The sequence below is a fragment of the Somniosus microcephalus genome, chromosome 33, assembly GCF_052327205.1.
Source record: "Somniosus microcephalus isolate GS21.2 chromosome 33, FLI_Smic_1.0, whole genome shotgun sequence".
Lineage (NCBI taxonomy): Eukaryota > Metazoa > Chordata > Chondrichthyes > Squaliformes > Somniosidae > Somniosus > Somniosus microcephalus.
Genome location: NC_141019.1, coordinates 10,576,128 through 10,602,425, shown reverse-complemented (window position 1 = coordinate 10,602,425; position 26,298 = coordinate 10,576,128). Strand labels below are relative to the sequence as shown.

At 46.2% G+C, this 26,298-nt stretch overlaps 1 protein-coding gene across 1 annotated transcript in view; it reads left to right on the top strand.

Moving 5' to 3' along the window:
* LOC147096963 (SWI/SNF complex subunit SMARCC2-like) overlaps positions 1–26,298 on the top strand; it is a 166,174-nt gene that overhangs the window by 54,650 nt on the left and 85,226 nt on the right. The window contains exons 3-5 of the mRNA XM_085972519.1: positions 1,652–1,733; positions 1,844–1,936; positions 3,265–3,334. Of these exons, the coding sequence (XP_085828645.1) occupies positions 1,652–1,733; positions 1,844–1,936; positions 3,265–3,334 (245 nt within the window). The remainder of the gene's footprint in view (positions 1–1,651; positions 1,734–1,843; positions 1,937–3,264; positions 3,335–26,298) is intronic.

Here is a 26,298-nt window from a genome sequence, read left to right as displayed (position 1 = left end):
TAACCCGTGCTGTACCGGCCCTGGGAGTGTTTGATGGGACAGTGTAGAGGGAGCTTTACTCTGTATCTAACCCCGTGCTGTACCTGCCCTGGGAGTGTTTGCTGGGACAGTGTAGAGGGAGCTTCACTCTGTATCTAACCCGTGCTGTACCTGCCCTGGGAGTGTTTGATGGGACAGTGTAGAGGGAGCTTTACTCTGTATCTAACCCGTGCTGTACCTGCCCTGGGAGTGTTTGATGGGACAGTGTAGAGGGAGCTTTACTCTGTATCTAACCCGTGCTGTACCTGCCCTGGGAGTGTTTGATGGGACAGTGTAGAGGGAGCGTCACTCTGTATCTAACCCGTGCTGTACCTGCCCTGGGAGTGTTTGATGGGACAGTGTAGAGGGAGCTTTACTCTGTATCTAACCCGTGCTGTACCTGCCCTGGGAGTGTTTGATGGGACAGTGTAGAGGGAGCTTTACTCTGTCTCTAACCCGTGCTGTCCCTGCCCTGGGAGTGTTTGATGGGACAGTGTAGAGGGAGCTTCACTCTGTATCTAACCCGTGCTGTACCTGCCCTGGGAGTGTTTGATGGGACAGTGTAGAGGGAGCTTTACTCTGTATCTAACCCGTGCTGTCCCTGCCCTGGGAGTGTTTGATGGGACAGTGTCGAGGGAGCTTTACTCTGTCTCTAACCCGTCCTGTAACTGCCCTGGGAGTGTTTGATGGGACAGTGTAGAGGGAGCTTTACTCTGTATCTAACCTGTGCTGTACCTGCCCTGGGAGTGTTTGATGGGACAGTGCAGAGGGAGCTTTACTCTGTATCTAACCCCCTGCTGTACCTGCCCTGGGCGTGTTTGATGGGACAGTGTAGAGGGAGCTTTACTCTGTATCTAACCCGTGCTGTACCTGCCCTGGGAGTGTTTGATGGGACAGTGTCGAGGGAGCTTTCCTCTGTATCTAACCCCCTGCTGTACCTGCCCTGGGAGTGTTTGATGGGACAGTGTAGAGGGAGCTTTACTCTGTATCTAATCCGTGCTGTACCTGCCCTGGGAGTGTTTGATGGGACAGTGTAGAGGGAGCTTTACTCTGTATCTAACCCGTGCTGTACCTGCCCTGGGAGTGTTTGATGGGACAGTGTAGAGGGAGCTTTACTCTGAATCTAACCCATGCTGTACCTGCCCTGGGAGTGTTTGATGGGACAGTGTAGAGGGAGCTTTACTCTGTATCTAACCCGCGCTGTACCTGCCCTGGGAGTGTTTGATGCTGACACTTGGCTCCTGAAATGGGGAGTGTTTTATTCCCTTGCAGTAGCTTCTGCTGCCTTGTTGAGTGGAAACAAGTATAACAGACTGTATTGGGTTTTTTTAGGTTTTAATCAGACTGACCAGGTGTTTTCTAAATGTTTTTGCCCCTTTGTTTCTAAACTTTTTTCTTTTTGCCACACTTCGCCTTCCTTGGTCACATTCCTTTCCGCACCTCACAAGTGAACAGACACACTTGTAGGAATCCACCATTGCTACTGGCCTGCAGTTTTATGTAGCTGGTCATCCCAAGCTTGTACCAGATTGCTCTGAATCGGCAGTGATGCCATACGGGTCACTGCACCTAATATACTCGTAGCATCTATCTAACGGTTTGATTCTGTTAAACTTTGTTATTTTGTTTTTAGGCGACGCTTTGATTTTCAGAACCCTTCCCGCATGGACCGCAATGTGGAAATGTTTATGACTATCGAAAAGACACTGGTTCAGGTAAAGTGATTGTTGTGTGAAGTTAAGTTTATCTTCTGCATGAAGTGTGCTGTATATGTATGGCTTGTCCCTTAAAAGAATTTTGAGGCACTCTCTTCTGTTTTTTGCAGAACAACTGTTTGTCTCGGCCCAACATCTATCTAAACTCAGACATTGAGCCCAAGTTACTGAGTAAACTGAAAGACATCATTAAGAGACACCAGGTAAGATTGTGTTAGTTTGGTGAGGGTTGTGTCGGGATTAGCCTGGTTGGAACATTACAGCTCAAGACTTAAAGCTGAGTATTTGCAGCAAAAACACTGTCGTTTTCCCAGCTACTTCTATATTATAAACTTGTAACACACATTACTGTTCTCCAGGAGTGGGCACGTACATTCTTTGTATCACAACAGTAAGTATTTTCTTGTGTCATCTTGAACTCCTCTTTACCTATTTACAATGTGACTCCCTATTGGGTTTTGTTACCTTTAGCTTACTCACTTGTCCTGCTTCGTTTCTCAGTCCCATCTTGCACTGCATCCTTCCTTGTTGGAGAAGCCATATACTGATTAAGGAAACAGTCCTAGATGCATCTAAGGCCTCTCACCCATTTGACCACAAATGTTTGCCTTATCCCAGTCTATGTTCGTACAATTACAGTCCCCCATTATTACAACTCTGTTCCTGTTGAAAATCCCTCTAAATTGCCTCCAAATCTCACCCTTGATCTCTTCCCCACTATTCAGTGGCCTGCAATGTATTCCCAATATGGTAACAGATCCATTATTAGTTCTCAACCCAATCCAGATGGTCTCTCTGTGAGCATCACCTCAATAAAGTTGTATTGTAACTCATTGTATCTGAGAAAGAAAGGTCATCAGAAGGTTAACCCTTCACATTGTTACATGTTTATAAAATTGGATGGAGGTTTTTTAATTTGTCCTCGGGATGTGGGTGACACTGCCGTTCATTGCCTACTCGTAGTTGCCCTGAGGTGGTGGTGGCCTCCTTTGAACTACTGCAGTCCTTGTGGTGATGTTACTTCCACAGTGGTGTTGGGTAAGGGAATTCCAGGATGTTAATCCAGCAATGATAAAGGAACAGAGATATTGGGGTGATATTTATTTTATTCTACTGTCTGAGTAAGTTGGTGGAGGAGGGAAAGGCTCCAGCTTGCCAGTGACCGTAATATTAGCAGAGTCATACACTAGCATTGAAAAGTCTAAGAGATATGTAAATCCTGTTGGTGCTCCAGGGTGACCCCATTTGATTGTTTTTCCCTTCTTGTGACAATGGGCCACGCTTTTGGTCAGCTCATCACCCTGATGATGGAAACATGCCCAGGCCAGAATCCTGGGTGCAAACTTCTATTCTACCATTCCATAGTGCTGTTTGTTGAAAAAGCAGCATGCTGGGTCCTTGCCCAGATATACCTGGCCATATTTCAGTAGAGTTTTTGCCCTCTCTGCACCCAAGTGTTCTGTTTATTAAACCATGTTATCTGTCGGTGTCTGCCTCTCTGTACGTTAATTATATAAGTGCTTTCTAACAGGGTACTGTTACTGAGGACAAGTCAAATGCGTCACACATTGTTTACCCTATTCCCGGCAGTACTGAAGAAGGTGAGTTTTATGGTTCTCCATTTTCCTAATTCTATATATAGCCTCAGCTAGTCACTCAAGTGACTTCATTTTGCAGTTCTAAGAATAATGACTGATTACATTTTAGCTTTGTTTTTCAACATAAGAAGATCTGTTGTTACTGGTTGGTGTTAGTTTTGAGTTCTGTTTTGTCCTGATTCAGCTGAAATTGGAATTTCCAGTGATCTTGAAATGAAACACTTTCCAGGATGGTGAACCCTTTCCCACTTGAAAGCACAACATATCCAGGGAAGATTATGTTTCACATTGGCAACAGTCATAATGAGTAAGATTGCAGAGCATTACATTTGTGAAAGGCACAGGACTCATGCTATGAGTGATCGTCCCTCTGTTTATTATGCAGCCTTTTGTTGTTTTATATTTCAAACAGCCATTATTGAAAAGTTCTAGTTATGTTGCAGTCCTGTATGTGATATGTGGGGTCTGGTAACTGGAAATGTTTTCAGCAGACTTACCGCTGCAAATATTTGAAATGTTTGGAAAAATTGAAATGTGAGATCTAAAGTCTGTCCTGGCCAGCAGTGATTTATGGTAAAGTTGTCTTGGATTGTGACTGCACTGCCCTGATTTACAATTCTAATGAGTGAAGCTGACAGTCTAGGTGGCATTGAGAGTTGCCATTAGCAACTAATACATAATAGGATGCAGGCTGAGCAGTTTCGTTATGCATTGGCTCACAAGCCCAGACACTTTAAAGCAACGAAGAGTCCTCGACCCGAAACGTTAATTCTGTTTCTCTCTCCTCGATGCTGCCTGACCTGCTGAGTGTCTCCAGCATTTTCTGTTGTTATTCCAGTCATCCGAATGTCAGTTTGGAAAAGACATCAAAGTTAGACCTGGTCACTCCAGTGCCATGATCAGACCAAACTTTAATGTTCAGTCTCCTGAACTTGGGAAGCCAGACAATCTTAGACCAAATTTTACTTCTGTGGATCACAGGTCCAAAATGAGCAGCAGGTTGGTGGCAGCACAGAATAGCAGATACATTTATTATTTCATGATATTTATTATATTGTGTGTTTCAGTGGTGGCTCAGTGGGTAGCACACTCACCTCTGAGTCAGAAGGTTGTGGGTTCGAGTCCCACTCCAGGGACTTCTGCACATAAAGCTAGGCTGACACTCCAGTGCGCTGCTGAGAGAGTGCTGCACTGTCGGAGGTGCCGTCTTTCGGGTGAGACATTAAACCGAGGCCCCACCTGCTCTCTCGGGTGGACGTAAAAGATCCCATGGCACTATTTCGAAGAAGAGTAGGGAGTTAGCCCCGGTGTCCTGGCCAATATTTATTCCTCAACCAACATAACATAAACAGATTATCTGGTCATTATCACATTGCTGTTTGTGGGACCTTGCTGTGCGCAAATTGGCTGCCGCGTTTCCCACATTACAGTAGTGACTCCAGTCACTCCACTTCAAAAGTACTTCATTGGCTGTAAAGTGCTTTGAGACATCCGGTGGTGAAAGGCGCTATATAAATGCAAGTCTTTCTTTTTTTTAAAAATCTAATTAAGAGAAAATATAAAATCTGTACAGTTAAAAGTATCATAAGATTTAGATTAGCAATGGCGAGGAGCAAGGAGAAATCTAGAGTGGAACTTCTAAACTGGATTAGGGCTAACTTCAATGGGATGCAAAAGGATCGAGCCAGGGTAAAATGGAACCAAAGCCTGATGGGAAAAACTGTAATGGAACAATGGGTGATGTTTAAGGAGGAGATGTTCCAAGTACAGGCTAGGTACATTCCAACAAGAGGGAAGGGTAAGGGAACCAAAGCAAGGGCTCCTTGGATAATGAGGGAGATTGAGAAGATGATGAAACAAAAAAAGAGGGTGTATGATGAATGTCAGGTGAATTCTTCAAGGGAGAACCAGACCAAGTACAATAAGTTAAGAGGGGATGTGAAGATGAAAATAAGATTGGCAAAGCGAGAATATGAGAGTAGAATGGAGGTTAACATAAAAGGGAACCCCAAAATCTTCTACCGGCATGTAAACAGTAAGCGGGTAGAAGAGGCGGGGTGGGACTTAGGGGCTTATTAGAGACAAAGAAGGTGATAGATGCTTAGAGGCGCAGGACAAGGCTAGAATACTCAATGAGTACTTTGTATCGGTGTTTACTAAGGCAGTGGATGCTGGCAAAATATCGGTAGAAGTGGAAAAGGTAGAAGCAATGGAAGGGGTGAAAATTGATAGACAGAATGTACTAGAAAGGCTGGGTATGCTTAGAGTGGACAAGTCGCCTGGTCCAGATGGCTTGCATCCCAGGTTGCTAAGGGAATTGTGGGAGGAGATAGCGGAAGGGCTTGCCATCATTTCCCAATCTTCCCTAGATGCGAGGGAGGTGCCTGATTTTTGGAAAGATGACAAATGTGACACCATTGTTCAAGAAAGGGTGTAAGGACAATCCTAGTAACTAGAGGCCGGTCAGTTTAACATCAGTGGTGGGTAAAGTTTTAGAAACAATAATCAAGGAAAACATTAACAGGCACCTGGAGAGGTTTAAGCTAATTAAGGAGAGCCAACACGAATTTGTAAAAGGCAGATCGTGTTTGACTAATCGAATTGAGTTTTTTGATGAAGTAACAGAGGATTGATGAAGGGAATGCAATGGATGTTGTCTAAATGGATTTTCGGAAGGCGTTTGTCAAAGTACCAGATAGAAGGCTGGTTAACAAAATTGAGGCTCACGGAATAGGTGGGTCAGTGGCAGCTTGGATAAGGAATTGGCTTCAGGACAGAAAACAACGAGTTGTGGTAAATGGCTGTTTTTCAGACTGGAGGATGGTAGACAGTAGTGTTCCCCAAGGGTCAGTGCTGGGGCCACTGCTTTTTTTGAGTAGAATTTCTAAATTTGCCGATGACACCAAACTTGGGGGTGTGGCAAACAGTGATGATGATACCAATCGACTGCAACAGGACATAGAAAGGCTAGCAGAATGGGCAGACAAGTGGCAGATGGAATTTAATACAGTGAAGTGTGAGGTGATGCATTTTGGCGGAAGGAACAGGGAGAGGCAAAATACACTTAATGACACAGTTTTTAAGGAGTGCAGGGACAGAGGGACCTGGGAGTTAATTGTTGTGTATGTAATATGTGTGCTACTTTGAACCTATGGACAGGACTGCACTACTTGTTGGGCGTAGTGATACGCAGTACCACTCCTGGCCATAGGGGTATAAATAGTACTGTGGGTACTGATCCCCCTCAGTTCCCGCCTGTGGGCATGAAGTAAAGACCTATGTATAGTCCCTACCTCCAACCAGTAAAGACCTGTTTGAGTTATACGTTTAAGTCTTTGTGTTAATTGTTCAATACAATACACATACTTAACACTGGCGACGAGTCAGGCTCTTACCCTGCGGCAGTTATTCCAGGCGGCTTCGTCCAAAGACAGGACGTTGAAGAGAGGTTTCAATCCTCAACACCCCACTCAAAACTGAAGGGCAGCAGAAATCCTGACAGCTTCCAGCGACTGGAAGAGACAGGCATTAGGACCCTGCAGCCTCCATCAGCTTGTGAACCGGAGTAAAGACAGGACTGGGGAAGAGAGAGAGGTAGGGCGATAGCGATCGGCAGATAAGGGCCGGGCCGCTTTGAAGTGAGGGGCGCAGCCGGGCCAGCGATCGGGACCAAAGATAAGAGCCGCACTCGGACTGAAAGGCGCGGCGGCTGCAGAAGCTCAAGGTGCGAGAGTCGCGGTGCACAGCGCGGGCTATCGATCGCGGCGAAGATAAGGGCCGCACTCGAGGGCTGAAGGGAGACGGCGTCGGGGGACGGGTGAAGACCGCCAAGCGCGGGAAAACCGCCATTTTGTGGGCGGAGGACGACGGCAAGAGCGGGAAGCCGCCATCTTTGATAACAAGTAAAGAAAATAAAATCTGAGAAATTGCAAATCTACAATGCCTAAACACGGGAATATTAGCACCTTTGATAGTGACCTCGAAGATTGGGCCATATATGTTGAAAGAGTAAAAAATTATTGTAAGGCCAATAAAATTCGTGACCAAGATAAAGCTCTAACATTATTAAATTTAATGGGTGCGAAGACGTACGGGCAATTGAAACACCTGTTATCACCAGATGAACCGGCGGATAAGACGTTCGATGAGATTGTTACTGTCCTGAAAGATCATCTAAACCCCACGCCGCTGATGCTAGCGGAACGATTTAAATTTTACGACAGAAGGCAGCTACAGCATGAAAGCAATGCTGAATATTTGCTGGAATTGCGTAAATTAGCGAAATATTGCCAGTTTGGAACGGGATTGACAGATGCACTACGAGACAAATTTGTGTGTGGTTTATTTAAACAGGATACACAAAAGCGACTGCTCGAGGAGAATGAGCTGACGCTTGAGAAGGCGGTCACTATGGCAGCAGCACACGAAGCCGCAGCGAGAGGCACGGCAGTAATGCAGCTACGGTCACTGGAGCTCAGTGCACACAAATTGGGTGTGAGTTCTGGCAAATGTTATCGTTGTGGAAAGACAACGCATGATCAGAACCAGTGTTGGTTTAAAAACCAAGAATGTAGAACTTGTGGTAGGCTTGGACATATAGCTAGAGTATGCAGGTCAGGGAAGAAGACCAGCAACAAGAAGTCACCGCAAGGAAAATACGCAAAGGTACACAAGGTGACCGAACAGGAGTCCGATTCAGACGCTAGCAGTAATGAACTGGCTAGCTTAAGCTGTAATGAACTGGCTAGCTTAAGAGTACTCAACGCTGGTAAGGGTGCAGACCTCCAGACAATTTGGGTCACTCTTCAGATAGAAGGAGTCCAAGTAAAACTGGAATTGGACACTGGATCGGCATTGACGGTCATAAATAAGAAAGATTACGGAAAGTTATTCCAACATATTCCCCTACAGGATACGGGGATTATATTGAAAACATACACGGGGCAAAGAGTGTACCCCATCGGGAAAATAGAGGTTGCAGTGGCCCACAAGGGCGAAGACAGTCAAATAATGGACTTATATGTGATATCTGAAGGAGGTCCTCCACTACTAGGACGGGAGTGGATTAGGAAAATGAATATGGACTGGCATTTCCTACAAACAATAACGAGTGAGAACTCGGTGAAGATAGTCGGCCCAGACTCTGGAACGGATGATGGTAAGCCCAACTCAGGTGCAAAAGACAAAGTTTCAGCACAGAATTCCACTGAGCAACAACAACATAGTTTAACTGTGGATTCTGAGTCTGGCAAGTCTACTGATGTGCCCATTTCTGAGGGACACCGGGCTCGAACTCAACTCCATTTCAAACTACAACAGCAATTAGAACAAATGCTTCGCTGTTTTGAGCAAGAGTTGAATGCAACGAAAGAGTTCTTTGATATAGAGTTGGAGAATCTGGAAAGACAACAGAAGCAGCTGATGGAGAAAATGGAGCAGGAGCACACAAAACGTCTGATGTCAGAGGAGTTAACGGTCAGCCAACTCCTGCATATGCTGAAGGACAGGACTCTGAAATGGGAAAAACTTGAACATGAACTTCAATATTCAAACGAAAGGGGTTCGGAGCTCTCAAAGGTTATTGGAAGAGCTGAGGTGGCAACACAGACTGAGATGACTGCAACAGAGCAGCCCTTGGATGCCAAAAGTACGCTGACTCACGTCAACGTAGAACAACAGACCGCTGAAACAGCTGCTCCGGTAGAGGGATTGCATAGTCCGATCAATCAATCTCCAAAGGAAGTTGAAGTATTAAAATCACAAATGAGGTCACTAGTAAACGACTTGCTGAAAGCCCAGAAAAAGCTGGATGCAGAGGTACACATGAAGAAGTCTCTTCAGGAAAGATGTCTGGATTTGGAACAAGAGCTGGCTAACGTCCAGCTAGGTATGGAGGAAATAGACGACCCTCTCGCTGGTCTAGCTCAGGACGACACCGAATATTACGATGTCCTGTCCTGCCCAGCTTGTAAATTCGACTCCCAAAGTGCAGAAATCATGGAGGAGCACCAAAAGTCTACGGAACATCGGGAGAAGCTGGCTCTACGACGGAAACAGGAGGAAGAGAAGGAGGAACTGCGCATGCAGCTGGCAGCTGTGGCAGCTGACAATGGAGCCCAGAGAGTCTCCAAGAAGCAGAAAAGGAAAAGTAAAAACAGAAGATGACCCATCTGAACCATTATCACCTCTACCAGATCACACACGTGGTCCCTCCGAACGGAGCCAATTCAGTTCGGAAGTTCAAACTGTTAAATCCATGGAAGGACTATTGAATGAGTCACTCTAGCAACGTGAACCGACTACACCACAGAGATTGAATCTGTGAACTGTTTTCCGCAGAGACTGAATCTGTGATCTGTTTTTGACATGAAGTTATCTATGTTATTCTGTTATGTAAACCTGAAGTTATATATGTATATATGTTATTACGTTATGTTAAATGGGGAGATGACTGTAAAGCTAGGAAGGGAGGAATGTTGTGTATGTAATATGTGTGCTACTTTGAACCTATGGACAGGACTGCACTACTTGTTGGGCGTAGTGATACGCAGTACCACTCCTGGCCATAGGGGTATAAATAGTACTGTGGGTACTGATCCCCCTCAGTTCCCGCCTGTGGGCATGAAGTAAAGACCTATGTATAGTCCCTACCTCCAACCAGTAAAGACCTGTTTGAGTTATACGTTTAAGTCTTTGTGTTAATTGTTCAATACAATACACATACGTGATGCTGAACCTTTATAAAGTGCTGGTTAGGCCACAACTGGAGTATTGCGCCCAGTTCTGGTCACCACACTTTAGGAAGGATGTGAAGGCCCTTGAGAGGGTGCAGAGGAGATTTACCCGAATGGTTGCGGGGATGGGGGATCTTAGCTACAAGGACAGGTTGCAGAAGCTGGATTTGTTTTCATTAGAGCAAAGGAGGTTGAGGGGTGATTTGATCGAGGTGTACAAGATTATGACAGGTTTGGATAGGCTAGACTGGGAAAGGCTGTTCCCACTAGTTGATGGTACAAGAACTAGGGGACACAGATTTAAGGTATTGGGCAAGAGATACGGGGGGATGTGAGGAAAAACTTTTTTACGCAGCGAATGGTGAGGACCTGGAACTCACTGCCGACGATGTGGTGGAAGCGGAGACACTCAATGTTTTCATGGGGAGACTGGATAGGCACTTGAGGGAAATAAACTTGCAGGGCTACGGGGATAGAGCGGGGGAATGGGACTGACTGGATTGCCAAATGGCCTCATTCTGTGCCGTTATGACACTATTACTCTACTGTATCACACCTTAAAAATGTTTGTCACAATTGTATGGTTGGCTCATATTACCCCTATCTAAATTAACAATGCTGATATTTGAACCAATCAAAAAACAGTTCCTTTCACTAGATAGGTAGTAAAATGTACCAACCAGAACCAGCCATTCCCATTGTGCTACTCTAATTGGCCTCTTCTGTATTCTGCTCCCTAACCCCCTCACTGTACTCTTCACCCCCTCCTCTCCGTGTGCTCCATTATCCAGGGTTGCCAACTCTGGTTTGATGTATTCCTGGAGGTGTCATCACATGACCCCGCCTCCAACTGCCCCGCACAGTCAAACAGCCTTTTTTCCCATCTCCAATATTTTTATAACTAACTAGCTGGAGTACCCGGCGTTGCCGAGGGAACTGAAGAACCCTTTGACATGTTTATAAAACTGTTGGGATTGAAGAACTCTTCCTAAGCACCCAGGAGGTGGTTGTTTAACTTAGTTTTTGTTAATGGGGATCGACAGTAGCCACAAATTCAAGTTTTTACAGTTTTCCTTCTATGTCACTTTGGAGGTAGCAAGCAGAATTATAATTTTGCAATGTTATCATTGACATTAATGTGTCATGATCATATAATGATTGTGCATTATTGTAAAAAGCAATAAAATTGTTGACATTTTTAATGAGAGGACCACATTCCGCTTAAAAGACTCAAACAATGATTATGATTTTAAAATGCAATTTTCCATAGCCAACCTAGGAGGAAATTGCATGGCTTCGTTTTTTTAAAGAGTTTCCGAGATTAGGCATTTTTATTGAGAAAAAAATCCTTCGCCAAATGCGCCAACTATTTGCATAATACAGCGCTGATGGACAGGTATTGATGGCGGAGTATATTTTCTTTCTCTACGCCCTTCCGATCGTTAATTGGCAGCGCGTAAAATATAGTGGCGTTGACGGAATTTTAATCTGAATAAAAAAAACAAATTGGCCTAGTCTCTTTGTTTTTTTTAAGAGTTTCCCAGAATCGGTATTTTTATTGAGAAAAAATTTCTTCACCAAATGCACCAACTATTTGCATAATACAACGCTGATGAACAGGTATTGATGGCGGAGTATATTTTCTTTCTCTACGCCCTTCCCATCGTTACTTGGCAGCGCGTAAAATATAGTGGCTTTGACGGAATTTTAATCTAAATAAAAATACCAAATTCGGTATAATCTGTATAAAAAAAAATTTCAATTTTGCAAGCGTGTATCATTGCATAATTGAGGTGGATTAATGTTGCGCATTAACATGATAACAGCATTTTCTTTAAGTTTCAGTTTGTGTGTTGGAAGGCAGGGGTGCTATATTTTGTTCGGGTTTTACAGTTACCTGTTTTCCTTCCCTAATGATGGCATTATTAGAGAGCCCGTTGATATACAACATTTTCTGTTTTTCCTGAGGGTGTTAAAAGAAACAGATTCCTTGATGCACCAACTCTTGAACATGCCACGTACAACTGGCCATGTGAAAAACAGGGCGTGAGTAAGTTGATGCCAGCAACCTTCAAAGTCTGCCCCTATGCCTTGTTGATTGTAGACGAAGGTGAAAGCACTCTGTGTTGTTTGGATGGACCGTGTAGACTCTGCCAAGTGCATCAGATGAGTACACCCCTGTATGACCAGGAACTTCCTTCTGACCTGGTCCAGGGCGCCAAGCCCGCCATGTCTTGTTTGGCTGCCAGGTGTAGTACTTGGGCACCTGATGATACAAAAATGTCTTGGCAAAGTCAATCGTTTGGCACAACTCAAAGAATGCTGTCAGTTTTGTCTTTGGAGGTTCCTCGGCACGTTGCCTGGCATTTACTGGTCGGAAGAAAACCCTTTGTCCATTTTGCAAGTGCACATCCAATTTAGTGACAGTGGGGTAACGCTTGTTGATGTCAAAACCAAAAATTCGCCAGGCTGCCTCATTGCTGCAGATGTAACGGCCCACCAGATGTGTGGCGATCTCATCATTTTGATTTTGCTGTCCAACCCGTTGAAGATCAAAGACAGCTTGGTCACTGCCCTTATGGATGTACTTGCACACATATTTGATAGACTTAACTGAGTGGCAGTACTCCACATTGATGTGACATTTGAAGAGCCTGGATAGGAGTGGACAATAAGGAACAATCCCAACGGTTGTCAACTTCCAATGGCTGTCCTCGCTGTCTTGTCTGATTTGACTGACCAGGTTGACCTGACTCACCAGAATGCTGATTTCGCATTCTTATTTCAGTGCTGAAACCTCCACTCTCTTTGCCCCTTCTCCTTGAATGGCGGAGCAGGCTCGAAGGGTCGAATGGCCTACTCCTGCTCCTATCTTCTATGTTTCTATGTACAAAGGATAGCCATCATCCCCATGCTGAGTTTGTTCGCGGAGTGGCTTTGGGTACCATTTTGTACATTCATTGTTTTTCATGCAGGGAGAAGAAGGGTTGTGTCACCCACAAGGACCATGAATCATATTTTTTACAACAACATCAAAGAGGTTGGATCCTTGTCCTTATCGGGTAGCTCTGCAGAGATGAAGGAATCAACTTGATTGGGGTGAATCTTTGTCTGAAGCCAGAGTAAAAGATGAACATGAGGAAGTCCTCTCTTCTGCCACTCAATGCTGTACATGTAGCAATGGGGTGCACCAAAAATTTTGCCTACAGTCAGGAGTTTTACCAGTTTTTTAACTTTGAGGTTGAAGACCCGTGCTATGAGGTCATGCCTTTCAGTACCAGCTTTGGGTGGGATCTCCTGCCATTGGGGATTGCAAGTCATGGTGATAAAGAGGTCAGGTCTGCCATAGTTTCTGACATAGGTCATGGCATCCTGTGTGTGCTCATGCATGTACCTAGGACCTCCAACAAAGGTGGATGGTAGGATGACCATTTGACTAATGTCCTCAGCGTTGCCATCATTGGCCACAGCATCTCGCAAGTGTATATAGTCTGTGACTCTCAACTGATTTTGGTTATTCCGGAACCAATTAAGCCGCTCTCCTTCCATTTTTGCATACATGTCAGTGAGGAATTGGTGGAGAAGTCCTCCACACTGAAGCAGGTGGTTTGAACCAGTTTGTCATTCCATCAGCCTGTATGCATAGAATTCCATGGCAGATACCACCTTTTGTCTTTGGGCTGTAGGTGGCACACCAGTTTTGGGGTCAACATGTGGGATCTTGTTATAGGCATCGTATCCATCTTCCCCATGGCAAAACAAAAGCGGGTATTGCATAGGATCATATGACCTGTGAAGCTCAGAAATTCTTTTGAGTGGACCACCTCTCATATGCAAGACAATGTCCCGTTGTTCAAACTCTTGGCCCACAATGACAACGGCTACTTCATTGGTGGTCGGAGCATTGAAGCATCGCTCATGTTCACCTACAGGAGTCTTGTCAGCTTTGATGACAACTTTGAGGTCTTCATTTGTTGTTTTTTCGATGGCTGTTTTGAAACTCTTTATATATGGGTTTTGCTGATGAAGCATCTCCTGTAACCCAAGCAAAGTTTGAAGCTTGATTTGGTGTTGTTGTGCGGGATGAACAGCAGCTTCCCTGCGGCAATTGGCTTGCTCCTCGTCATCACCCAAGAAGTAGATTTGGAGAAACTGAGGTCTTTCGTTTGGTAGAGGAAGTAGGGAGCCAGCTGTATGGTACACCTGTCCATGAACTTTAAAAGTTGGGCAAAATCCTGATTCATGCTCTCTGTTTGCACCAAAAGAGGTCATTGCAAAACAGTTGTTGTACTTCCTGATATGAGTGAGTAATTGTCTTGAAGCTGGAGTTCTGCCCAACAGAAGTGAGTGTAGGGGTTCAGGTGGAGCTGGTAGTGGTGGAAGTTTCACCTTTCCTTCATTGCAGCATATCCCATCAATTTCTCTTTCCCACTTCAGAGCGCCACAGTGAGGGCAAATGATGGTCATCTTGCCAATGATGACTGTGGGGTCTGCTTCATAATTGATGGTGGGTTCATAGGAGAAGGCTGCTCTGTGCCAATGATTCCAAATGTCAACTCTGGCAATGGCCATGCGTATAGTGTCGGACTGACGACGTGCCTGTGTATGGTCAGGAGTCTCTGAGGCTCTGGCTTGGGTATGTCTCGCCTGGTCAACAGCTTGCTGTGTCTGAGTCTGGTCAGGAGTCTCTGAGGCTCTGGCAGTTGCCATTCTGGCTGTGTTGGCAGCTTTACGTCCCTCAGATTGTTGAGGAGTCTCAGCTGATCTAGCAGCAGCATTTCTGTCCTGGTTAGCCTGAAGGCGAGCCTGTCTCTGCTCATCAGTTTCAGCAGCTCTCCGAGCCTTATCTCGGCGTGCATCAGAAGTGCTGCGTCCAAGTCTGCAACGTTTTTTTGAGCCCATGTTGTTAAGAAAAAAGAACAAATCTATATACAGGAAACTTTGTGCTATCCGGCACCCACGGGACCGAGCTGCTGCCGTTCCCTCAAAACTGCTGTACACTCTAGAGTTATCTGACAACAATCACTGTTGCTTAGCAACAGCTTCTAAACACTCGGGTGTGGCTGCAAGCCTCTGTAGCTAAAGCTGTTGCTATAGCTACAGACCTTGCAAAGCTTGACTGTTCAAATAAAGCAAAGAAAACAAACAAATAGAATAAAAAACGGCTCCTGATTTTTGCCGGTGGCTCCAGATTGTCAGATAGTTCACCTCCGGATAGCACTGTATATAAATGAGTATGTCTGTCTGTGTGTATGCGCGTGGTGAAATGAGCGGATTTTGTCCGTTTTTTGTACACTGTCCGAACAATTTTTGTCTGACCAAAAAATAAACACGCCTATGACACTCCCCTAATCATAAGCTTTCTTTTGATATAACATATGTGTAGGTATGCTCTATAACTTTTGAGTTTACTGCACGCATACACACAGACAAACAGACTCATTTATATTTTATATAGATATAGATAAACGAAAGTGTTCAAAGAAAGAAACACAATTTGTAATGCCACTATGACTTTTCTCTTGGTTGCTCACAGCAGTGTCCTGGAGATTAATCTTCAATTCCTGAAGACTCTAGGACAATCACGGAGGGTTGGCCACCCTACCACTTTCTGCCCCTTGCCCCCAGCCAATGTTATGTTCCCTGGCTCCCCTGTGCTCTGCTCACTGGACAGCCCCCCAAGCCCCGCTTCCTGCCCCCACACTGTTGTGCTCCTTTCCCTCCTGTTTCCACTGTGCTCCTCTTCCCCTCTCCCTACACTTTGATCCTGTCCCTGCTCAACCCAACCTGAGGATATATTAAATTACCAATCAGATATCCAATAGACTAAATGTGAATGAATCAAAAAATAGCAAAAAGCACCAATGAGGAGCAAGTAGTCAGTGGCAAATAGACAAAATCTGTAGCAAAAGTATTTATTCAGCTTGGCTCAGTGGTAGCACTCTTGCCTTTGAGTCCGAAGGTTGTGGGTTCAAACCCCACTCCAGGGCTTGATCTCAAAATCTAGGCTGACCCTTCAGTACTGAGGGAGTGCTGCACTGTCAGAAGTGCTGTCTTTTGGATGAAACGTTAAACAAAGACTCCATCTGCCTGTTTAGGTGGATATTTAAGATCCGCTGGTACTACTGGAGGAAGAGCAGAGAGTTCTCATGATATCCTTGCCATTTTCTCGCTCAAACAACACCACCAAAAACAGATTCACTGGTCATTCTTTCTTTTGCTGTTTGGAACTTTGCTGTGCACAAATTGGCTGTCCCGTTTGCCTATATTACAACTTCAATTTGGGATGTCCTGAGGGTCTGATAAAATAGTCATGTGGGAGGGGTTCGGGACTCTTCGGGCAGCATGACCACACATATGAGAAATGTCTCCGACTGTTTGTGCTCAAGGTTCCTGTGCATGATCAGCTGGCGATACTCTCACATTTTGGAGGCTGAGAAGTTCCTTGAATGTACATTACAGGGGGTGCTCAAACTGCCGACATAGTTAGTGAGGAAGGGAAGTGGGTACCATCCCTCGGGGTAGGAAGAGGGGACAGGTGCTAGTGTAGAGATCGCCAGAGTGTGGAATCGACTAACTTATATTCAATACAAACAATGACTAAAGCTCAGAATTGGACAATTGCCAACAAAACCGTCACACCATGGAACAAATGGTTGCCAAAGAGGGGGAAAATGAAGTGCAGAAACACTGGTAGGAGATTCCATAGCCAGTGGATTAGATAGGTGCTTTTGTAGTTGCTGACAAGAGTATGGTAGTGTTGTGGTTATGGCACTAAACAAGCAACCCAGAGGTGGCGAGTTCATAGCCCAGGTTATGAAATTGAATTCAATAAATCTGGTGATTTGTGGTTGGCACCAGAAAAAATGACCATGAAAACTGCCAGATTGTTGTAAATACCCAACTGGTTCACTAACATTCATGGAAGGGAGCCTGCCACTCCTCCCCAGCCTGGTCTACCTGCGATTCTCATTGATACTATCTATGTAGTTGACTTTTAATGCCTTCTAAAGAGGCCTAGCAAGCCATTTAGTTGTAAAAAAAATTGTTAGGAAACACAAATATGTATTGACAATGACTTGGGCGTTGTATCAGGATAAATATTAGGCGGTCTCAGTCCTGTCAACATTGCAAAGTCATCCTCACCAACAACTGGAGAGCTGTCCCATAGACTAGCCAAGCAACAGCCTGACATTGTTGTACTCACAGAATGATATATAGCAGCCAACATACCAGACTTCTCTATCACCATCCCTGGGTATGTCCTGTCCCGTTGGCTGGATAGACTTACCAGAGGTTAGGGGACCATCAGAATTAGGAGCAGTAGTCGGCCATACAGCCCCTTGAGTCTACTCTGCCATTCAGAAAGTGTTTTGAGTGATTTGATTGGTTCAACTTCTCCTTTGTAAGAATTTTGCATATGATCTGATCATTAAATTCAAATCAGATTTAATTAAATTTATATATCAGCCAATCAGATGGAACAGAATTTGAATAGAATTTCAATAGCAATTTATAACTTTACATATCAAGCAATCGGGTGTTAAAATTGAAATGCAGCAAATCTGATAAGTGTGACAGAAATTTGCATGAGTTGCAGTGTGACGCTGAAGTGCGATGGAAAGCAGGAAATGTGTGCTATTTATATATTACAAGTTGATGATTTCCTGTGATGTTGCTCGTAGGCAGTTGGTGGATCTTGTATTGGGCTTGCTCATAGTAAATGAGGGGGCATACTGTTCAGGAGAGGGGTTCTGGCTTTGTAAGGATTTGGGAGAGGGTGTGGTAGCAGATAAAGGGGCTGAGGTAATGCACAATTATGGGGGTTAATGAGTGGTTTGACTAGAGTGCTGAGTATTTTGGGGGAGAAATGTAGTGAGAATTCGGTGATAGTAGGAATGGGGTATTGAGGGGAATTATGTTTCAAAGGGAGGATGGGGGTCAGTGAGTACTTCGGGTGGGGTAGTAAGAATTTGGGTGGGTATGTGGGTAGTGTGTAGTTGTGGGGGTGGGTATTGGCAGTGGGCTGTTGAGGTAAGGAAGCAGTGGGCACATGGGGGCAATTTATTGGGAGATGGGCATTGGGGGATAGTGGACACTTGAGAGTGGGGAGCAGAACAATTTTCCACACACATTTGCACTGGGATACATCACTAATTAGAATATTTTTTTCTTTGACTATAACAGGTGATGGTAACGTTTCTGATGGGAAATTTCCTCGAATTGAGTTACGTTGTTATTGTGCCTGTAGTTACGTGTGGATTTCCTGTGTCTGCTCATTTACATACCTATTGGAGTAGTCATTGGTGTAAAATGGGTGTAAACAGCTGAACTAGCTAGAAACTCCTGTGCAGCCTTTAATAAACCAGTTCAGCCTACACTCTTCAGCTGCAGACTGTGGGACAAACAGGTTAGAGAGCAACAGTACTGTGGGCTCTCTCACTTCACGCTCCAATAACTTCACTGCATGTCTTAGCAATATTTCCTACATTACAACAGTGACTACACAAAAGTACTTAATTGGCCGTAAAGCGCCTTTGGACATCCTGAGGTCATGAAAGGCGCTGTATAAATGCATATGTCTTTTTTTTATTTTTATTATACTTATACAGAATTATGAACACTCAAGAACCAGTGGGCAGCAGGGCAGGGCCCCATGCAGGAGAAGATCTCACAACGTGCAGAACACACATGCAGACCTCCAATCCCTCCTCAAGGAAATTGAAGGTAGAGGCACAGACTCCTGGGTGTGAGTGCCACCAAGCTTGCCATCAATGTGACTCATGCTGCCTGGAGAGAGGTAGTACTGGCACTGAGTGCCAACTCCCTCACCCCCCTCAGACCAGTGCTGCAAAAAGTTCAACTAGGGATGGCAAGGTAACACACTGGGGACTCTACTTTTCTTCCTTAACCACCATGGGCAACCGTGCACTCTTCATCCTCTTAAAGCAGCACTTGCTTAACTGATCCTTCACATGCTCGCTGGTTATGGGGAGCTCTAACTCGGTGTCCTGCACTGTGGCGGCACAGCTCTCCTAACACCAATTACTTACACGCACAACCCTAAAACCTTTACCTCCACTTTAACAATCTCATACCCCCACATCTCTTATTTCACCTCTCCCATGCCACTTGACACACATTCATCAATTGCAAGTCTTCCCCTCATTAACTCTACCTTCTTGCAGGAGAAATTGTCGCACAATGTCCACCAGAGGCAGGTCACCGGAGAGGGTATCTCCATCTTTAAACCCCTTTGAGGTGAAGGTCATGGAGTGAGTGGGACTCAACTCCGCTTTTTCTGTGGGAGATGGTAAGGTTGGTGGCATCTTGATAGCACCAGGTTAGCAACTGAGAACCTACATGGCAACCCTGGCATCCCTGTGAAGCACCACACAAATACAACCTTCCACCCCTTTCTCTGTTTCCTTAATCCCAAGGGGGCAATTCTCTCCTATTCTTAGCTTCTGCGTTTCTTTTCTGCAGATTCACCATAGCAATGGGGGGGGCGGTCACAGGAGGAAGAGGAAGAGGAAGAGGAAGAGGATGAGGAAGAGGATGAGGAAGAGGATGAGGATGAGGAAGAGGATGAGGAAGAGGATGAGGATGAGGAAGAGGATGAGGAAGAGGATGAGGAAGAGGATGAGGAAGAGGAAGAGGATGAGGAAGAGGAAGAGGATGAGGAAGAGGAAGAGGATGAGGATGAGGAAGAGGATGAGGATGAGGATGAGGAAGAGGATGAGGATGAGGATGAGGAAGAGGATGAGGATGAGGATGAGGAAGAGGATGAGGAAGATGATGAGGATGAGGAAGAGGATGAGGAAGAGGATGAGGAAGAGGATGAGGAAGATGATGAGGAAGATGATGAGGAAGAGGATGAGGATGAGGAAGAGGAAGAGGATGAGGAAGAGGATGAGGAAGAGGATGAGGAAGAGGATGAGGAAGAGGAAGAGGATGAGGAAGAGGAAGAGGATGAGGAAGAGGAAGAGGATGAGGAAGAGGATGAGGAAGAGGAAGAGGATGAGGAAGAGGATGAGGAAGAGGATGAGGAAGAGGATGAGGAAGAGGAAGAGGATGAGGAAGAGGAAGAGGAAGAGGATGAGGAAGAGGATGAGGAAGATGAAGAGGATGAGGAAGAGGATGAGGAAGAGGATGAGGAAGAGGATGAGGAAGAGGATGAGGATGAGGAAGAGGATGAGGATGAGGAAGAGGAAGAGGATGAGGAAGAGGAGGAGGATGAGGATGAGGATGAGGAAGAGGATGAGGAAGAGGATGAGGAAGAGGAAGAGGATGAGGAAGAGGAAGAGGATGAGGAAGAGGATGAGGAAGAGGAAGAGGATGAGGAAGAGGATGAGGATGAGGAAGAGGATGAGGAAGAGGATGAGGAAGAGGATGAGGAAGAGGATGAGGAAGAGGATGAGGAAGAGGATGAGGATGAGGAAGAGGATGAGGAAGAGGAAGAGGATGAGGAAGAGGATGAGGAAGAGGATGAGGAAGAGGAAGAGGATGAGGAAGAGGATGAGGAAGAGGAAGAGGATGAGGAAGAGGAAGAGGATGAGGATGAGGAAGAGGATGAGGAAGAGGATGAGGAAGAGGATGAGGATGAGGATGAGGATGAGGAAGAGGATGAGGAAGAGGATGAGGAAGAGGATGAGGAAGAGGAAGAGGATGAGGATGAGGAAGAGGATGAGGAAGAGGAAGAGGATGAGGAAGAGGATGAGGAAGAGGATGAGGAAGAGGATGAGGAAGAGGATGAGGATGAGGATGAGGAAGAGGAAGAGGATGAGGAAGAGGATGAGGAAGAGGAAGAGGAAGAGGATGAGGAAGAGGATGAGGAAGAGGAAGAGGATGAGGAAGAGGAAGAGGATGAGGAAGAGGATGAGGAAGAGGATGAGGAAGAGGATGAGGATGAGGAAGAGGATGAGGAAGAGGAAGAGGATGAGGAAGAGGAAGAGGATGAGGAAGAGGATGAGGAAGAGGATGAGGAAGAGGATGAGGATGAGGAAGAGGATGAGGAAGAGGAAGAGGATGAGGAAGAGGATGAGGAAGAGGATGAGGAAGAGGATGAGGAAGAGGAAGAGGATGAGGAAGAGGATGAGGAGAGGATGAGGAAGAGGATGAGGAAGAGGATGAGGAGAGGATGAGGAAGAGGAAGAGGATGAGGAAGAGGATGAGGAAGAGGATGAGGATGAGGAAGAGGAAGAGGATGAGGATGAGGAAGAGGAAGAGGATGAGGAAGAGGATGAGGATGAGGAAGAGGAAGAGGATGAGGAAGAGGATGAGGAAGAGGATGAGGAAGAGAAGAGGATGAGGAAGAGGATGAGGATGAGGATGAGGAAGAGGATGAGGAAGAGGAAGAGGATGAGGAAGAGGATGAGGAAGAGGATGAGGATGAGGAAGAGGATGAGGAAGAGGAAGAGGGAGAGGATGAGGGAGAGGATGAGGAAGAGGATGAGGAAGAGGAAGAGGATGAGGATGAGGAAGAGGATGAGGAAGAGGATGAGGAAGAGGATGAGGAAGAGGATGAGGAAGAGGAAGAGGATGAGGAAGAGGATGAGGATGAGGAAGAGGATGAGGAAGAGGAAGAGGATGAGGAAGAGGATGAGGAAGAGGAAGAGGATGAGGAAGAGGATGAGGAAGATGAAGAGGATGAGGATGAGGAAGAGGATGAGGAAGAGGATGAGGAAGAGGATGAGGAAGAGGATGAGGAAGAGGAAGAGGATGAGGAAGAGGATGAGGAAGAGGAAGAGGAAGAGGATGAGGAAGATGAAGAGGATGAGGAAGAGGATGAGGAAGAGGAAGAGGAAGAGGATGAGGAAGAGGATGAGGAAGAGGATGAGTATGAGGAAGAGGATGAGGAAGAGGATGAGGAAGAGGATGAGGATGAGGATGAGGAAGAGGAAGAGGATGAGGAAGAGGATGAGGAAGAGGATGAGGAGATGAAGAGGATGAGGAAGAGGATGAGGAAGAGGAAGAGGAAGAGGATGAGGAAGAGGATGAGGAAGAGGATGAGTATGAGGAAGAGGATGAGGAAGAGGATGAGGAGAGGATGAGGATGAGGATGAGGAAGAGGAAGAGGATGAGGAAGAGGATGAGGAAGAGGATGAGGAAGAGGATGAGGAGAGGAGGAGGATGAGGAAGAGGATGAGGAGAGGATGAGGATGAGGAAGAGGATGAGGAAGAGGAAGAGGATGAGGAAGAGGATGAGGAAGAGGATGAGGAAGAGGAAGAGGAAGAGGATGAGGAAGAGGATGAGGAAGAGGATGAGGAAGAGGATGAGGATGAGGATGAGGAAGAGGAAGAGGATGAGGAAGAGGATGAGGAAGAGGATGAGGATGAGGAAGAGGATGAGGAAGAGGAAGAGGATGAGGAAGAGGATGAGGAAGAGGATGAGGAAGAGGATGAGGAAGAGGATGAGGAAGAGGAAGAGGATGAGGAGAGGATGAGGAAGAGGATGAGGAAGAGGATGAGGAAGAGGAAGAGGAAGAGGATGAGGAAGAGGATGAGGAAGAGGATGAGGAAGAGGGAGAGGATGAGGGAGAGGATGAGGAGAGGATGAGGAAGAGGAAGAGGATGAGGAAGAGGATGAGGATGAGGAAGAGGATGAGGAAGAGGATGAGGAAGAGGATGAGGAAGAGGATGAGGAAGAGGATGAGGATGAGGAAGAGGATGAGGAAGAGGAAGAGGATGAGGAAGAGGATGAGGAAGAGGATGAGGAAGAGGATGAGGAAGAGGATGAGGAAGAGGATGAGGAAGATGAAGAGGATGAGGAAGAGGATGAGGAAGAGGATGAGGAAGAGGATGAGGAAGAGGAGAGGATGAGGAAGAGGATGAGGAAGAGGAAGAGGATGAGGAAGATGAAGAGGATGAGGAAGAGGATGAGGAAGAGGATGAGGAGAGGAAGAGGATGAGGAAGAGGATGAGGATGAGGAAGAGGATGAGGAAGAGGAAGAGGATGAGGAAGAGGAAGAGGATGAGGATGAGGAAGAGGATGAGGAAGAGGATGAGGAAGAGGATGAGGAAGAGGATGAGGATGAGGAAGAGGATGAGGAAGAGGATGAGGAAGAGGATGAGAAGAGGAAGAGGATGAGGATGAGGAAGAGGATGAGGAAGAGGAAGAGGATGAGGAAGAGGATGAGGAAGAGGATGAGGAAGAGGATGAGGAAGAGGATGAGGATGAGGAAGAGGAAGAGGATGAGGAAGAGGATGAGGAAGAGGAAGAGGAAGAGGATGTGGATGAGGATGAGGATGAGAGAGGAGAGGATGTGGAAGAGGATGAGGAAGAGGATGAGGAAGAGATGAGGAAGAGGATGAGGATGAGGAAGAGGATGAGGAAGAGGAAGAGGATGAGGAAGAGGAAGAGGATGAGAGAGGATGAGAAGAGGATGAGGAAGAGGATGAGGATGAGGAAGAGGATGAGGAAGAGGAAGAGGATGAGGAAGAGGATGAGGAAGAGGAAGAGGAAGAGGATGAGGAAGAGGATGAGGAAGAGGATGAGGAAGAGGATGAGGAAGAGGATGAGGAAGAGGATGAGGAAGAGGAAGAGGATGAGGAAGAGGATGAGGAAGAGGATGAGGATGAGGAAGAGGAAGGATGAGGATGAGGAAGAGGAAGAGGATGAGGAAGAGGATGAGGATGAGGAAGAGGAAGAGGATGAGGAAGAGGATGAGGAAGATGATGAGGAAGAGGATGAGGAAGAGGAAGAGGATGAGGAGAGGATGAGGATGAGGATGAGGAGAGGATGAGGAAGAGGAAGAGGAAGAGGATGAGGAAGAGGATGAGGAAGAGGATGAGGATGAGGAAGAGGATGAGGAAGAGGAAGAGGGAGAGGATGAGGGAGAGGATGAGGAAGAGGAAGAGGATGAGGAGAGGAAGAGGATGAGGAGAGAAGAGGATGAGGAAGAGGATGAGGAAGAGGATGAGGAAGAGGAAGAGGATGAGGAAGAGGATGAGGATGAGGAAGAGGATGGGAGAGGAAGAGGATGAGGAAGAGGATGAGGAAGAGGAAGAGATGAGGAAGAGGAAGAGGAAGATGAAGAGGATGAGGATGAGGAAGAGGATGAGGAAGAGGATGAGGAAGAGGATGAGGAAGAGGATGAGGAAGAGGAAGAGGATGAGGAAGAGGATGAGGAAGAGGAAGAGGAAGAGGATGAGGAAGATGAAGAGGATGAGGAAGAGGATGAGGAAGAGGAAGAGGAAGAGGATGAGGAAGAGGATGAGGAGTGGATGGTATGAGGAGAGGATGAGGAAGAGGATGAGGAAGAGGATGAGGTGAGAGAGGAAGAGGATGAGGAAGAGGATGAGGAAGAGGATGAGGAAGATGAAGAGGATGAGGAAGAGGATGAGGAAGAGGAAGAGGAAGAGGAAGAGGATGAGGAAGAGGAAGAGGAAGAGGATGAGTATGAGGAAGAGGATGAGGAAGAGGATGAGGAAGAGGATGAGGATGAGGATGAGGAAGAGGAAGAGGATGAGGAAGAGGATGAGGAAGAGGATGAGGAAGAGGATGAGGAAGAGGAGGAGGATGAGGAGAGGATGAGGAAGAGGATGAGGATGAGGAAGAGGATGAGGAAGAGGAAGAGGATGAGGAAGAGGATGAGGAAGAGGATGAGGAAGAGGAAGAGGAAGAGGATGAGGAAGAGGATGAGGAAGAGGAAGAGGATGAGGATGAGGATGAGGAAGAGGAAGAGGATGAGGAAGAGGATGAGGAAGAGGATGAGGATGAGGAAGAGGATGAGGAAGAGGAAGAGGATGAGGAAGAGGATGAGGAAGAGGATGAGGAAGAGGATGAGGAAGAGGAAGAGGATGAGGAAGAGGATGAGGAAGAGGATGAGGAAGAGGAAGAGGAAGAGGATGAGGAAGAGGATGAGGAAGAGGATGAGGAAGAGGAGAGGATGAGGAGAGGATGAGGAAGAGGATGAGGAAGAGGAAGAGGATGAGGAAGAGGAAGAGATGAGGATGAGGAGAGGATGAGGAAGAGGATGAGGAAGAGGATGAGGAAGAGGATGAGGAAGAGGATGAGGAAGAGGATGAGATGAGGAAGAGGATGAGGAGAGGAAGAGGATGAGGAAGAGGATGAGGAAGAGGATGAGGATGAGGAAGAGGATGAGGAAGAGGATGAGGATGAGGAAGAGGATGAGGAAGAGGATGAGGAGAGGATGAGGAAGAGGATGAGGAAGAGGATGAGGAAGAGGAAGAGGATGAGGAGAGGATGAGGAAGAGGAAGAGGAAGAGGATGAGGAAGATGAAGAGGATGAGGAAGAGGATGAGGAAGAGGAAGAGGATGAGGAAGAGGAAGAGGATGAGGATGAGATGAGGAAGAGGATGAGGAAGAGGATGAGGAAGAGGATGAGGATGAGGATGAGGAAGAGGAAGAGGATGAGGAAGAGGATGAGGAAGAGGATGAGGATGAGGATGAGGAAGAGGATGAGGAAGAGGAGAGGATGAGAAGAGGATGAGGAAGAGGATGAGGATGAGGAAGAGGATGAGGAAGAGGATGAGGAAGAGGATGAGGAAGAGGAAGAGGATGAGGAAGAGGATGAGGAAGAGGATGAGGAAGAGGAAGAGGAAGAGGAAGAGGATGAGGATGAGGAAGAGGATGAGGAAGAGGATGAGGAAGAGGATGAGGAAGAGGATGAGGAAGAGGATGAGGATGAGGAAGAGGAAGAGGATGAGGAAGAGGATCAGGAAGAGGATCAGGATGAGGAAGATGAAGAGGAAGAGGAAGAGGATGAGGATGAGGAAGAGGAAGAGGATGAGGAGAGGATCAGGAAGAGGATCAGGATGAGAAGATGAAGAGGAAGAGGAAGAGGATGAGGAAGAGGATGAGGAAGAGGATGAGGATGAGGAAGAGGATGAGGATGAGGAAGAGGATGAGGACGAGGATGAGGAAGAGAAGAGGAAGAGGATGAGGAAGAGGATGAGGAAGAGGATGAGGAAGAGGATGAGGATGAGGAAGAGGAAGAGGATGAGGATGAGGATGAGGAAGAGGATGAGGAAGATGAAGAGGAAGAGGATGAGGATGAGGAAGAGGAAGAGGATGAGGAAGAGGATGAGGAAGAGGAAGAGGATGAGGAAGAGGATGAGGAAGAGGAAGAGGATGAGGATGAGGAAGAGGATGAGGAAGAGGATGAGGAAGAGGAAGAGGATGAGGAAGAGGATGAGGAAGAGGATGAGGATGAGGAAGAGGAAGAGGAAGAGGATGAGGAAGAGGATGAGGAAGAGGATGAGGAATGA